General features: G+C 45.6%; 1 protein-coding gene across 7 annotated transcripts in view; it reads right to left on the bottom strand.

Moving 5' to 3' along the window:
• nlrx1 (NLR family member X1) overlaps nt 1-16145 on the bottom strand; it is a 53235-nt gene that overhangs the window by 22236 nt on the left and 14854 nt on the right. For 6 of the 7 annotated variants that reach the window (XM_080214752.1, XM_080214748.1, XM_080214754.1 and 3 more), the window contains exons 2-4: nt 5523-5651; nt 3109-3178; nt 1174-1265 (exon numbers count right to left, since the gene is read on the bottom strand). In XM_080214752.1, coding sequence (XP_080070878.1) covers nt 1174-1265; nt 3109-3178; nt 5523-5610 — 250 coding nt within the window. In that variant the 5' untranslated portion in view covers nt 5611-5651. Of the gene's footprint in view, nt 1-1173; nt 1266-3108; nt 3179-5522; nt 5652-14121; nt 14193-16145 lie in introns of those variants that run through there. The other variant, XM_080214753.1, reaches the window with a different exon arrangement.

The raw sequence follows: 16145 nt of genomic DNA, 5'->3' as shown, positions 1-16145 counted from the left end.
TGGAACCATGGTATGTGGGACAGTGTGGTGTTGCAGGAGAAGGTTGGCCTTGATTGCATTGAATGGTGGAGAGGGTTTGAAGGGCCAAATGGCCAAGTCCAGCACCTACTTAACATAGAACACTACAGCACAAATAGGCCCTTCAGCCCACGAGTTGCACTGATCATATCCCTATCCACCAGCCCTATCTATAACTCTCAATCCCATTAAATCCCATGTACTCATCCTTGTTCTTTTCTTACCACCAGTGACAGCAATGCCATAGGACCAGAAGACAAGGAGCAGAATTAGGCCACTCGGCCCATCAAGTGTGCTCCATCATTCAACCATGGCTGATATTTTTCTCATCCCCATTCTCCTGCCTTTCCCCCATAACCCCGACCCCCTTATTAATCAAGAACCTATCTATCTCTGTCTTAAAGACACTCAATGACCTGGTCTCCACAGCCTTCTCCGGCAAAAAGTTCCACGGGTTCACCACTCTCTGGCTGAAGAAATTCCTCCTCATCTCTGTTTTAAAGGATTGCCCCTTTATCCTGAGGTTGCGCCCTCTGGTTCTAGATTTCCTACTAATGGAAACATCCTCTCCACGTCCACTCTATCTAGGCCCTCGCAGTATCCTGTAAGTTTCAATAAGATCCCCCCCCCGCCATCCTTCTAAACTCCAACGAGTACAGACCCAGAATCCTCAACCAATCCGCATACGACAAGCTCTTCTCTTCAGGGATCAACCTTGTGCCTTCAGCTGTCTCAGCCTGAGGTTCTGTAATTCCTTCCTTACACCTCTGCACTGCTTCCTCTTTCTTTAAGTTGCACCTGAAACCCTTTGACACCTGTTTCAATGTTAATTGCTAACTATGCTTCTGTGAAACGCCAGGGGGTTTTAAAAATTAAGTTAAAAGGCACGTTATAAGTACAAATTGAAGGATTTTAAGTGTCTTTTATAATAACCTCAGCATAAGGAATTCCAGAAATCGTAAAAGTTATAATTTATCACCAAGTCCTCAAATGTACATAGCCCATGACTGACAGAGTGAGAGAGAGAATGTGTGTGTGTGTGTGTGTGTGTGTGTGTGTGTGTGTGTATGTTTGTTATGTGCGTTTGTTGGTATTAGTGTCAATCCTTCCATGCCATCTGTATTAGAGAACAACCTTGCAGTCTGCATCACCCACCTTGACCAGGGCTGGTGCTCAGTGACTTCCAGTGATGGGTCAGGCACTGAGGACACTGTAAGAATCCAGGCTTCCCAAAGTGAGGCAGACTTCTGAAAGAAAAAATTAAAATAGATGATTTTTTTTTCGTTTTTCTTCAGCAAATGGTGTTATTGAGAAACTGCTGTTTGTCATAAAACCGTAAACAGGTGTTGAGGGAAGTACGATGGCATTATTAGCAAGTGGCAGCACTAATCACTGGCAGGCATGCCAGAGTGGGAGTTTTTACGTGATGTATCCTAACTGCCGGCCATGTTTCATGGGTAATATTCTCACCTCTCAATCAGAGGGTTCAAGTTCCACGCAAAGAGTTTATTGCAACATGCAATACTGAGGGAGTTCTACACTGTCAGAGGGATGATCCATCAGATGAGATGTCAAACTAAGGAACAGTCGTGATCTATTTGAACGGCAGAGATAAGTTCGAGAATGCAGCCCAGTCCATCACGCAAACCAGCCTCCCATCCATTGACTCTGTCTAGACTTCCCACTGCCTCAGCAAAGCAGCCAGCATAATTAAGGACCCCACACACCCCGGACATTCTCTCTTCCACCTTCAACTGTTGGTAAAAAGACACAAAAGTCTGAGGTCACGTATCAACCGACTCAAGAACAGCTTCTTCCTTGCTGCTGTCAGACTTTCGAATGGACCCACCTTGCATTAAGTTGATCTTTCTTTACACCCTAGCTATGACTGTAACGCCATATCCTACACTCACTCTCTCGGTTCCTTCTTTATGAATGGTATGCTTTGTCTGTGCAGAGTGCGAGAAACAATACTTCTCACTGTATGTTAATACATGTGACAATAATAAATCAAATCAAAAGTTTGAAGGGCTGAACGGCCTTCTCAGATGGATGTTTAAAAAGCATTTTTAAGAGTTGTTGGTGGGGGGGCGGGGGGGGGGATGATTTCCCCCAATGGCCTGACTAATATTCATTCTAATCAAATCAGCTAAAATGATTTGCCGTTAAGTTACAGTCAGTGGTGAAGGAATTTTGTTGGTTGAAAGCTGGAGTTTGAGGGCTTTTGATTTGTGATAAGGTATCTAACGCAGCATGATGCACTCTCCAGAGAATCTGTAGCATACGAGAACAGGCATGGAACATCATCGTCAAAAATCTCCGACCTTATCCCCCGGCTGGGATTCTCTGGTTCCGCTGCATCGGTTGGAGTTTTGGCTGAGTGCCCAATTCTCCATTCTCGCTGGCAGTGGGACGGGTATGGACAAGATTGGAGAATCCTGCCCCATGCCTTTTCAACGAAGACAGGAATAAACAGATGGGATTAAGAGGGATATAAGCAATGGAAAGAAATAGGTAAATCTCCAACACTAATGATATTTTTTAGGACTGAGACTCCACACTTGTAAAATTAAATTTTCAGGATCAGGGCAGTTGTTTGGCTGTAACCACGGCATTACACTTCAGTTGTGCTTCATTGGCTGAAAGTGCTTTGGGAATTCCCGAGGTCATGAAAGGTGCTATAGAAATGCAAATCTCTCTTTATACAGCTACAGTGAAATTGTGAGGGAGTTATTTATAAACAAGCTTGAGATTTAATTACACAGAGCACGCAGGAGAAATCATATCTCACACCAAATTGCTGACTGTGCCGCGCTCACAGCAGAATTTAACTTCTGGGAGTTCAGCATTGAGCCTTAGGGTGAATGGGAATGATGCCAAGAGGAAAGCCATGGAACCCACCATTGATTCTGCCCCAGTGCAGCTTTCAATGCAATCCCTTTCAAGCTGGAACTGATTTCCATTGGCTGTGACTAAAATCTATCCCATCCCGCTGTCTCAAACTGAGATACTTTCTGAACCTTTCCCAATACCACTACCAGCTAATGTATGGTGGGTGAATGGGGGGGAGGATAGGAATCTCACACTCACATCATTGCAACGACCAGGCGCTTTGAGCCGTGGAGACTCTGAATCCTGGCGGACGTCCTTGTACCGGCACCTGGAGAACAACAATAAACAAAAGGGAAGCTTTCACTTTCCATCACCTGGATTTGGAAAAGAGGAAGTTGGAGAGTGATTTTGAAAGTGACGATGGAAACCTTGCCAGTAAGGTGTTTTCAATGATAGCTGTGATAGATAGCAGGGAGTTCCATGAACATCCCATCCAGCTCCATGATAATCCACTAAGGGGAAGCAATGGCCTAGTGGTATTATCACTGTTAATCCAGAGGCTCAGCTAATGTTCTGGGCATCCTGGTTCGAATCCCGCCACAGCAGATGATAGAATTTGAATTCAATAAAGAAATCTGGAATTAAGAACCTACTGATTCTAAGAATTGTTGGAAAAATCCATCTGGTTCACTAATGTTCTTTAGGGAAGGAAATCTGCCATCCTTACCTGGTCTGGCCTGCTCCAGAGCCACAGCAATGTGGTTGACCCTTAACTGCTCTCTGAACAAGGGCAGCTAGGGATGGGCAATAACTGTTAGCCAGCCAGTAGCCCCATGTCCCCCAAATAAATTTAAAATTTCTTTGCCACCAGTCTGTCTGTATTTCCCTTGCCACTGACTCTTCAGCCTGCACTGAGTACCTCACGCTTCACTGGCGGAACTGCTGAACATAGATATTAGGAGCAGAATTAGGCGAATTTGGTCCTTTGAGCCTGCTCCACCATTCAATCAGATCATGGCTGATCTCAAATCCACTTCCCCATATCCCTCTTTTATTAAAAATATATCTATCTCCTTCCTGGAACCATTTAATGATTCAGATTCCACCGCGCGATGGGGCAGCGAGTTCCACATATTCACCACCCTCTGTAGTTCCTCCTCAGCTCAATTTTACATTTACTGTAGTGGCGATCCCCGATCCCCCCAAAACTTGTTAGTTTTTGATGAAGGGTAATCATTGACCCAAAACTTTAACTCTGTTTCTCTCCACTCAGGTGGTGTCCGACCTGCTGAGCATTTCCGGAAAATTCTGTTTCCAATGAATCCTGAGCTGTTTCTTCTCTGTCCATGAATGAGACTGTCTTCTGATACTTAGGGCCTGTATATCTGACATCAAGTAGAGGCTTTTATCCACTTTAGTCAGGCTGGACAGTGCCACCAATTGACATACAAAGAACCTTTGGGTGGTTCGCTCAGTTGGCTGATGATGCCAACAGCGTGGGTTCAATTCCTGTACTGGCCGAGGTTATTTATGAATGCCCCACATTCTCAACCTTACCCCTTGCCTAAGGTGTGGTGATCCTCGGGTTAATTTGGGCAGTAGCATGGTGGCACAGTGGTTAGCACTGCTGTCTCACAGCACCAGTTTCCCAGCTTGGGTCACTGTCTGTGGGGAGTCTGCACATCCTCCCCGTGTCTGCGTGGGTTTCCTCCGGGCGCTCCAGTTTCCTCCCACGGTCCAACGATATGTGGATTAGGTTGATTGGCCATGCTAAATTGCCCCTTAGTATCAGAGAGACTAGCTAGGGTAAATGCATAGTGTTATGGGGATAGGGCCTGGGTGGGATTGTGGGTGGTGCAGACTCAATGGGCTCAATGGCCTCCTTCTGCACTGTAGGATTCTATGAAGTCACCACCAGTCACCTCTCCCCCTGAAAGGAGAGGGCAGCCTATGGCCACCTGGGGTGACGGTGACTTTACCTTTACACATAACTCTATGTTCTCAAGGTTACCAATCAGGACTCGAGGAGTTGGGGGGATGTGAGGAATGCACGGTCATACAGGAAGGTTTTACGAGGTTTTTAAGATGGAGAGACAGCTGGAGGGGCGGAGAGACAGAATCCTGGAGGTTTCATGTGGATTTGGCAATTGGAAGAACAGTGGGCCTGACTTCGCGGGTGTAGAGTGTGGAAGTGGGACACAGAACTGAGGGCGATTGAAGACAAAGCTATGGAAGAATGCATAAACAAGAGGCCAGATTTTCAAATCAACGCACAGAGAGTTGGGAAGTCGCTGGAGGTTAACAGGTACAGGCAGCGGGGAGGGATTAGTGATGCAGGGTGAGGTGAGTGGATGAGAGGATTTGGATTATGAAGGTTTGATTAAATTACGGTTGGCGGGGGAGGGCAGGTCAGGAAAGTGGGTGTTGGGAGAGTTGAACTTGAAGACGGTGGAGGTGGAGATGAGAGCCTGAGCTCTCAATGATGGGGGTAAAGCCAGACAATGTTATCCAAGTCCTTGAGAAGACATTGGTTGAACATTTTAGTCAGGGCAGCAGAATTGACCTGGCAGAGTTCCGTTCGGTCAGACGGAGAGTCCAATTTATTCTAAGGCAGTAAAGGAACGGTATCACTGCTGGATGGTGCACAATGTTGTCAGAGAGTCATCACCTACCAATGAAAGGACGCTGAGTGCCACTCAATGCCTGCTGCTTTATTCCAGTCCATTTTGATCTGGTGGGAAGATACTTCAAACACTGCATTGTGACACAGTCAGGAACTCACACATTGGACCCCCAAACACCTGAAAGAGACACCAGAACATACAAGATTAATATCCTTGTTGGTAAATGCAAGACAAATAGCAACAACAATTCTTGATGGAATTCACTGAGATTCCATCCATTGTCTTCAAAGCACCATGGGACATCCCGAGGTTGTGAAAGGTGCTATATAAATGCTTCTTTCTGTCACAATCCAGGAACCCCTGGGGGAAAGTGCAGACCAGATAGGATTCAAGATGACAATTTCTAACCGATTCGAAAGCTCATCAATTGAGAGGGGGCTGCTGTGTGGCAAGGTTCCGATTGGTGAGGAACAACATTCGTCCGGGAGATAATAAATCCAGGAGAGAAGAGGGAAAACCCGACAACTTCCAGAAACAAAGCTTTGCTGCAATGGTGCTTCACCGCACAATCACAATTAAATATTCACCAACTAGGTTTCTTGCAAAGTCAAATGTGAAACCGTGACAATGCAACGATTGACCTTACACGGGACACAGAAGACAGTGAGAGTGGTTTTGTGACAGACATCACCATAGGAGGGAAATAAAATGAGTCGGGCCTCAGAGGCTGTGTTGAACTTCAAGAAAAGTTTTTATTCCACCTGCATGAGGAAGAGCTGGCCTCCAGCCTGAAATCTCAGGTTTCTTGAGGGGTCCTACTCTGCCCCTGGTAGATTGGTACAGGTTAATATACTGTTTCGAGTCACAAAAGCTTACATTAGCATATTAATTCCTCAAGCTGGATAAAAGATGGTTCTTCTTATCTCACTATGTAGATAGCATTGTTCAGTACAACTTCATTAATCAGTTCTTGGACAGTTCCGTTTATCTGAAAATAATGTCAAAGAATTGTATTTGCCCAAATGACTTGCAGTTATGTGTTAATCATTCCCCATCTCTGCTAGGTGACCATGTTTTACAGAAGGCTATATCCTCCCTGAACTATATGGAGCCTGGCAGTCTTAATGCCGGTTCTCTCATTGTTGTGATAATTTGAGCAAATTCCTGCACATCAGAAGTTGACAGCATGTGTTAATGGTTATCCATCAGCAGAGAAGGTCTCTAGCTGTCTGCATCAACCCTTTCCTTCTCTCTGGTGCGAAAAACTGCAGCAGGCGACGGTGCAGAGGGACCTCGGGGTCCTTGTGCATGAGTCGCAAAAACCCAGCTTGCAGGTGCAGCAGGTGGTCAGGAAGGCGAATGGGATGCTGGCCTTCATAGCGAGGGGGATTGAATATAAAAGTAGGGAGGTCTTGCTGCAGCTGTATAGGGCATTGGTGAGGCCGCAGCTGGAGTACTGTGTGCAGTTTTGGGCGCCGCACCTGCGCGAAGATATTTTGGCCTTGGAGGGAGTGCAGAGGAGGTTTACTAGGCTGATACCGGAGTTGAGGGGGTTGAGCTATGAGGAGAGGCTGAATAAACTAGGCTTGTACTCGTTAGAGTTTAGAAGAATGAGGGGAGATCTCATTGAGACGTATAAGATGATGAATGGGATGGATAGGATAGAGGTGGAGAGACTCTTCCCGCTCAGAAAAGACAGTAGGACTAGGGGGCACAGCCTCAAGATAAAAGGGGGGCAGTTTAGAACGGAGTTGAGGAGGAACTTCTTCACTCAAAGGGTGGTGAATCTCTGGAATTCTCTGCCCGTTGAAGTGGTGGAGGCTGCCTCGCTAAATATTTTTAAGACGCGGGTTGATGGGTTTTTGATAAGAGAGGGGATTAAGGGTTATGGGGAGAGGGCGGGAATGTGGAACTGAGCCACGACAGATCAGCCATGATCTTATTGAATGGCGGGGCAGGCTCGAAGGGCTAGATGGCCTACTCCTGCTCCTATTTCTTATGTTCTTATGTTATGTAGCCCTCCGTGTATTATACTGAAATTAAATAAAATATGAATGGGCATATAAATTAGAATATAAAAGGCACAATCCCCGATATTGCCCTGCAACAATTTCCCCTGATGACTGTTGGTTATACCCAAGAAAGATATTAAGTCATTTATTGGTGTCCGTGTACCCTTTGTATTCCAAGCAATACTTTGTGGATATCGTTGCCTGTCCTCATGGGAGCTCTCCTGCCTTGGTCATTGTTGAGGGCACAGTACTGGATCATTGGGTAGCCAGTCCTCAGGATCATGGGAAGTGTTCTAAACCACCCTGCTATAACAGTCACTAACTTCTCCCCTTCCCAAATGCTAAGGGCAGCTGGTGGGGTCTGTTGAAGGACAGTTTGAGTTTTATCCATTTTCATTTGCAGACAGCACATAACCGTGGCCACACCAGCAATATGCCTGTACCGACAGTCATCCCTATTCTAATTATTTCCCACCCGTGCGTTAATCGATTGCCTGCTGACCCTGTAACGAATATATCCCACCAGTGTAGTGTCCCCTACCCAGGTGGGCAGCCTGGATAGCTAAGCCCACCTGGATCCTTCCCTTGCTTATCTGAGGATACAATCGTGACATTGTGTAGTAGGGTTTGAGGTTTCCGGGTCCTAACTCGTCCGTTTGAGGGGAGGTCAACCAACTGGGGGCATTGGGTAGACTTTTGATATCCACAAGTACTAAGGTTATAACATCTAATCTCTCTACATCTGAGCCTATTTATTACAGGGGCAGAGTAATCCTGACAGTAACGACCCTCAAGGCCAGGTTCCCGTACAAAGGGAGGGAAATTGGCCCATCTCGCTGTTAAATTTAAATATGGACCGAATATCCACATCCCTGTCCTGGTCCTGTAGTGTTACATGTATAAGCCCACAAACCCAGCCCCGTGTGTGCATCAAATATTCCCTCAATAACCCAGTGTCCCTCTGACTCCATTTCTGTTTTTAGTCCCATTTCAGAAGACGTGGGGAATCAGTGTCCCGTCCGCAGCTCATGCAGGAAGCGCCATCCTGTACAGCGTCTCACAGCATCCGATCCCCAGTCCGGGTTGGTTCATCTGCAGCCTGGGTCCTTGATCCTAATCGGTATTCCGGATCTCTCGAGGGGCACAAAGACAGTGCGTTATAGCATGGTTTTTCCCATACTGGCATGATTGCTTGTGTCCAGTGGCTAGCAGTGGTCACTTGGTCTGGAATCCAGGTGTCCGGCTTCTTAATCCATTCACCTGTCCCACCATGGGGAGCTGGATGTATTGTCCCAGACGCAGGCAGGTGTCATCCTCCATGTGGACCATCAGTGCCTCCCAAGTCCCTGTACGGCTCACTGACAAAAGTATGAATCTGGGGGAAAGGGTAACATCATCCCCACCAGGCAGGGGGAGGTTAGGTCTCTTTAAGCTATTTATGCAGTTTTAATTGTATACACAGTGTTTCCACATTGGTGAATCTTTCACATCTACCAAGGCACACGTATCCCCTAAAACAATCACCACGTGGGGGCCTAACCATCGGGGCTGCAGATCTGCTCGTTCAGGAAAGTACTTTGACCATTACTGTATCCCTGCCTTCTCTCTTTCCCAATCCATGATTTTCTGTGTATCTACCTCCTCCCCTTTTAAACTGTGCAGCTGTACAGGCAGGTGCCGGGTGGAATTGAACACCCTTTCCCTTTTGTTACAGACCTCTGTGCTTCCGGTCACTACATCCTCGGGAAGCTCCATAGCTCCCCTAGGCGTCAGACCCGTCCCTCTAGCCTGGGTTGCTCACACTGCCATTGCTATAGTGGGCAAGACTTTTACCCAACCTGTCCTGTCTCCACGAAGGCCTTTATCAGACTGTTTTTAAGAGTCCTGTTCGTCCTTTCTATCGTTCCTGAACTCTGCGGGTGGCATGGGATATGGAATCACTGCTTGTTTCCCAGCAGGGCACGAGCCTGTTTTATTACTCTCCCGGTAAAATGGGTGCCATGGTCTGAGTCTAGTTGAAGTGGGACACCCCACTGCAGGATTACTTCCTCTGCTAATATTCTATCCACTGTTCCAGCTGAACAGTCCCTGCAGGGGCATGTCTCCACCCAGCGGGTGAACTGGTCCATTATCACCAGGTAGTAGCCCTTGCTCTGGGATTGCGGGAGTGGCCCGGTGAAGTCTACCTGCAATGGTCCCTGTGGTCTGGACTAAAACCTCAGCCTTATCTTGGGGGTGTTCCCAAGCTCACACTGGGCACACACTGCTGGCCATCTCTCTCCCCATGCCCTTCCACCACCAACATCTGCTCATTTGCTTAATCATTTTATTTCTCCCGATGTGTGCTAGCCCACAGTAAACTTTCAGTAAGGTTTGCCTGATACATTGCAGTGCTTCTATATGCCCAGATCTTTTCTGAATTTTTTTTTTACAGCCCCCTCTCTCTTCCACTTCTCTGCTGCTAGTTGCATTTTCCCTATGCTTGTGTGCAGCAACTGGCTTTGCCCTGCGTTCTCGGAGTCTGTGCTGAGGGCTTTGGCTGCCCTGTCTGGGTATTTGTTGCCCCGCTGCTGCGGTATCCGTATCTTTTTGTGTGCACTTATCTTGATCACTGCAGCCTCTGCTGGTGCTTTAGTTGCCTCTACCAACTCCCTTACACAATTCTCATTGCTTCATCATGCTGAACATCTTTGCTAGATCCTCCGCTGGGACCCTTATCACCGATCCGGGGGCTCCAGACCCCCCCCCACTATTCTTTAGGGTGCTGGGGCCCTGACCTTCCTCGCCTCCCCCTTTTGCCCAGTTGTTCTTCTGGTCTTGCCCTGACTTCCAGCAATTCCAGCATCTCAGCAGGCCCCATCCTTGCGTTCACTCGCACAATGCCCTTCCTTCCCACAGTTGAAGCACTGCCTTTCTCTGTCTATCCTTTCCATGGGGCTCACCTTGTGCCCCTTCCTGTAGTTAGTTTCCGCCTTCGTCACCCAGGTGAGAACCTGATTACAACTGTTCCCCCCTGGTCTGCCATCTCCACAATTCTGGTCAATTGCAACTTTTAGAGACGCACAATAGAAAGCATTCTTTCTGGTTGTATCACAGTTTGGTATGGGCTCCTGCTCTGCCCAAGACCACAAAAATCTACAAAAGGTCATGAATGTAGCCCAATCCATCACGCAAACCAGCCTCTCATCCATTGACTCTGTCTACACTTCCCGCTGCCTCGGCAAAGCAGCCAGCATCATTAAGGACCCCACACACCCGGGACATTCTCTCTTCCACCTTCGTCCATTGAGAAAAAGATACCAAAGTCTGAGGTCATGTACCAGCCGACTCAAGGACAGCTTCTTCCCTGCTGCTGTCAGACTTTTGAATGGACTTGCCTTGCACTAGGTTGATCTTTTTCTACACCCTAGCTATGACTGTAACACTACATTCTGCACTCTCTCGTTTCCTTCTCTATGAATGGTATGCTTTGTCTGTGTAGCACACAAGAAACAATACTTTTCACTGTACGTTAATACATGCGACAATAATAAATCAAGTCAAATCGATTTCGTTGGTCAACATTTTAAAAAAGATTCTGTTGTCCCAGTGTGGGACAGCTATTCCCGAATGGTGTTTGTATGCCTTGGATTTCCTCTCTACATAGTCCTTGCTTAATCAGGGTAATCAGTGCCCAGCTTGGAATGCCCCTTCCCAGGGCAGTTTTTGCCGCTAATTTAAAAGCCATTTAAATTAGCTATTCTTTGACACCATCAAATATCGATCTGTCCTTCGCCTGTCTGTTTTACAGAAGGTCTCTCCCAAAAATGGCTTCTTATGATTCAGCATTTCTCTAACCAGTTTAAACCGTCTCTAATACCAAAACATACCTTTATCTTTTGGTATTATCACCCGGCCTGGGTAATTTACTTTGTTACATTATTTGTGTGCCCCACTTGTGTTGACATCGTTCATGAATACATCTTTCATTTTGCTGGCATGTTCTTAGAAATGTTATTAAGATGCTACTTAAATATTTTGTATTATGCTTAAACCACATATTAGTTGCTAATTATCTTCATGTTGGGTATTCAGAATTAACCAGAATTCTCAACTACCGGCATATAAGTTAAAAGACACGATTCATGATATTGCCCTACAAGTCTCCTTCTCCAATACGCACCCCACTGAGACTCACAGGGTATTGAAAGTCCATTAAATTTTAATAAAGAAACTATATTCCTTTGCCTTGTGTGAGTCTATGCAATCAGCAGGACAGGCAGATTCAGGCAAACAGGATACCCATTCAGGAAGTTTAAGGTTTCCTGTATCATTGTTGGAAGTTATATTTTTTGCACTGCAGTCTTGAAAAGTTCATTAGGCAATATAATTTAAACAAATGCGCATCTCGGGTGGGTCTGGGAGTTAACTCCCCAGTTACAATTTTGCAACTCAAAGCCCAGGGTGGAACGTGGCTTGGTATTCATAGAAATCCCTACAGTGCAGAAAGAGGCCATTTGGCCCATTGAGTCTGTACCAACCACAATCCCACCCAGGCCCTGTGCCCGTAACCCCCATGCATTTACACTAAGGGCAATTTAGCATGGCCAATCCACCTAACCCACACATCTTTGGGATGTCTGTGGGAGGAAACCGGAGCACCTGAGGAAACCCATACAGACATGGGGAGAACATGCAGACTCTGCACAGACTCGAGGCTGGAATTGAATCCGGGTCCCTAGCACTGCGAGGGAGCAGTGCAAACCATTGTGCCACTCCAAAAATCATCAGTTCCAGTATCTACACTATTTGTAATAAATCCTAACTCTTACTGATTTATTGAGAAATGTGGAGGGCAGCTCCTGAACAGTCAGAGAGGTTGTTGCCGAATTTTTAATATTAAATTAAACATTTATTAAACATGAAAATATGAACTGTACTACACCCCTCCTTAACCCACAACTAAACCTCTACAGGTATATACAGATTTGTAAAGTATTACACTAGTTATAAAATCTCATACTCTGCATAATCCATGTAATAACATGCAACCTTTGGTCAGATACACTGTACTCTGAAACCAAGTGACAGATGCCATGCAAAGTAAATGCAATAGATTTCCCATCAACTCCCTCCAGACACTTGATGTGGAGATGCCGGTGTGAGACTGGGGTGGACAAAATGAGATGTCTCACAACACCAGGTTATAGTCCAACAGGTTTATTTGAAATCGCAAGCTTTGGTGTGCTGCTCCTTTGTCTTCACCTGATGAAGGAGTTGTGTTTCGAAAGCTTATGATTTCAAATAAGCCCGTTGGTCTACAACCTTGTGTCATGTGATCCTCCTCCAGACGCTTGTCACACTGTGAAACAACTGGTCTCACAGAAGCTCTGACCGGGGTTCCAATCTCCAAAGAACTCACCTTGGAATTTCCTCCCAGACAATGCTTGACTATCTTCAACAAGGATCCACCTCCAGATTTTCAACCTCTCATTTCAATGTTCCTCTTCCCTGGAACATCACTTGCACTCAAGTTTCACCTTTCCTGCAATCTCTCAGATACTCAGTCATGCTAACAGATTATCATTATTTTAGATGGGCCATAGTTAGAAGTTACCATAGATTTTCTGGTAAGTCTATTTTGCTTCATGTCTGCTTCTTGCAGCTCTGTATATTATCTTGGGAGCCTCTTCCTCTGCTCTTCATGCTTGGCTTCACCTACCAGAACCTGTTCTTTCCCCATGACTAGAAGTTTTCCTGGGATATTTCTCCTTCCTCTGCTCCCTGGTTTTTTGGCTGTCTTTGGTTTTGGGCTTGCTATCTGTCATTTTCCATGTCTTGCCTATTCCGGTACTTTCTGTCGAACACTGCTTTCTTCTGGGTTACTTTGCGTTACATGAGAGGATGGATCTCTCACCGACCCCAGTTGTTAAGCAACAGCTCAGTTCTTCTACTTAAACATTTTATTAAAACTCACGACAGATAAAACCTTATTAGAATTGCAGGTAGGTAAACAGGTACAAACTTGCTGTCATCACCCTCAGAGAAAACTAATGAAAAGTTTCACCACTTGAACATACAAACCAACAAAAAAAATACAAACTGAAAAGTTATATCTTGTTTCTAATGCCCACAAAAATAACTTACCAACTTTTACAGATGCACCATAGAAAGCATTCTTTCTGGTTGTATCACAGCTTGGTATGGGCTCCTGCTCTGCCCAAGACCACAAGGATTTACAAAAGGTCGTGAATGTAGCCCAGTCCATCACGCAAACCAGCCTCCCACCCATTGAGTCTGTCTACTCTTCCCGCTGCTTCAGCGAAGCAGCCAGCATAATTAAGGACCCCATGTACCCCAGACATTCTCTCTTCCACCTTCTTCCAACGGAAAAAAGATACAAAAGACTGAGATCACGTACCAACCGACTCAAAAACAGCTTCTTCCCTGCTGCCGTCAGACTTTTGAACTGACCTGTCTTGCATTAAGTTGATATTTCTCTACACCCTAGCTATAAAGTAACACTACATTCTGCACTCTCTCATTTCCTTCGCTACGAACAATAAGCTTTGTTTGTATAGCATGCAAGAAACAATACTTTTCACTGTATGTTAATACATGTGACAATAATAAATCAAATAAATCAAATACTTAACGATCTCGATTTCCTAACATGGGTTAGTGGGCAGTAGCAGGTTGGAGGGCAGGTCATCACCGGGAGAGTGTTTTATCAGGCAGCATTCCTCCTAGGCAGCTGAAAACACAGCCACAAATGATGGAGCAAATAAAACTGGGGATGTAGGAGGAGATCGTAGAGGGTTGTGAGGCTGCAGGAAATGACAAGGGCAGGGAGGGGCAAAGCCATGGAAAAATTTGGAAGCAAGATGAGAATTTTAAAACTAAGCGTTGGTTAACTGGGAGCCAGTTAGATTAGTGAACACAGGCCTGATGGGTGATTTGGAGTAATAACAATATGTGCAGCAAATTTTTTTTTTACAAAAGGGCACAAGATCGGAGACTGAATGAGCTGCTAATATTTTGAACTTACTTATCAACCCAAGTCAAAAAAAGGAACTAATAATCAGTAGATAATATCCAGCCTTCCCACACAAGCACTTCCCTCTAAGTACAATTACAAAACGGACATGAATGCCTTAAATGTGGCCACCAAATATCAGCAGATTAAAAATGAGGAAAGAGTTAGCATTCATTAAATCTTGGACGGCTTTTACAAACTAAATATTGCTTGCCAAGGACAGTAAATGGCTTATTAAGTAATGTTCTGCCTTGTCTAGACTTGTGTGAGGTCCCTTTTATGGCAAAGAGTTAGCGTTGGGAATCAATGAGCAGGATTGGTTTGATGTGGAGGGCAACAGGGTTGTGTGAGATGGCACAACAAGAACTGAACTCTTCAGCCTGTCCGTGATATAGGGGGGGGATCGGAGTTTACCTCAACAAACTTTCCTCACACTAAGGAAGATGATATTTATGATGGTGAATTCAGAAATTGCACAAGATGTATTCCTTTCAGGTTCTGTTAACCAGGATTTAAAGATTAAGAAACAGTTGCTGTTCAGTATTTTGTTGTTTCAATTCCTACTTTAATAACTGCAGAGAGTGGCGTTTGGTTTGGGTGAATGTAAACACCACCCAGTTCCTGTTCAGACGCATTCCAATTCTCCATCACATTCCTGTGCCGTTCCCTCTCCTACACTGCTTCAGTGAGACTCAAGGAACAGAAACAGCACTTTGTAGCCTTCCAGGCTCAGAATTTAGATCAACAACTTTAGAATGTTCTCCTGGGCACTGCACAACCATTTACATCTCCTCTGCTCCTACCTTCTGTCCCTGTTTCCCTTCCCACACCTAGTGATACACAAGGCAGACCTGTTCCCATAGCAAGGCTTTTCCTGGAAATGGTTGCTAGTCTGTCACCAGAGGCTTATCGCTCGAGGGCGCCACTCCAAATCAAGCATGCCTGACCAGAAGTCTCTCCTGCTCTTACCATCAGCCATCGGTGTTTTGGAAGGATACCCAACCTGTTAGCCATGTTATGAATGCACCTTCCTTGGCCATCAAATCCTGGAGTGGGACTTGAACCCAGAGTTTCTGGCTCAGAGGGATGGATGCTAACCCACTGCACCACAAATCCATCTTCTGTTTCTTCACTTCTCCCACGCCCAGCTCCCATTGCCTTTCCATCGTTATCCCCTTGTTACTGAATCATCCTTACCCTCTGGTCTATCCCAGATGTTCCATAGCATGCTAAAAGTTTCAAGTTTCAAGTTTTTAATGTTTATTTATTAGTGCCACAAGTGGGCTTACATTAACACTGCAATGAAGTTACTGTGAAAATCCCCTAGTCGCCACACTCCGGTGCCTGTTCGGGTACACTGATGGATAATTTAGCATGGCTAATGTACCTAACCAGCACATCTTTCAGACTGTGGGAGGAAACCGGAGCACCCGGAGGAAACCCATGCAGACACAGGGAGAACGTGCAGACTCTGCACAGGCAGTGACCCACACCGGGAACTGAACCCAGGTCTCTGGTGCCATGAGGCAGCAGTGCTAACCACTGTGCCACTGTGTCCCTCAAATGCCCCTAAAAACCTAATGCAAGTTTGCTTTTTCCTAACAGTTATAGAAACTTCTAAAAATTCTTTGAATAGTATTTCTG

Source organism: Carcharhinus amblyrhynchos, chromosome 29 (assembly GCF_965287045.1).
Source record: "Carcharhinus amblyrhynchos chromosome 29, sCarAmb.v2.hapA, whole genome shotgun sequence".
Classification (NCBI taxonomy): domain Eukaryota; kingdom Metazoa; phylum Chordata; class Chondrichthyes; order Carcharhiniformes; family Carcharhinidae; genus Carcharhinus; species Carcharhinus amblyrhynchos.
Note: the sequence above shows the minus strand (reverse complement) of the source record. Positions and strands in the feature narration are given on the sequence as shown.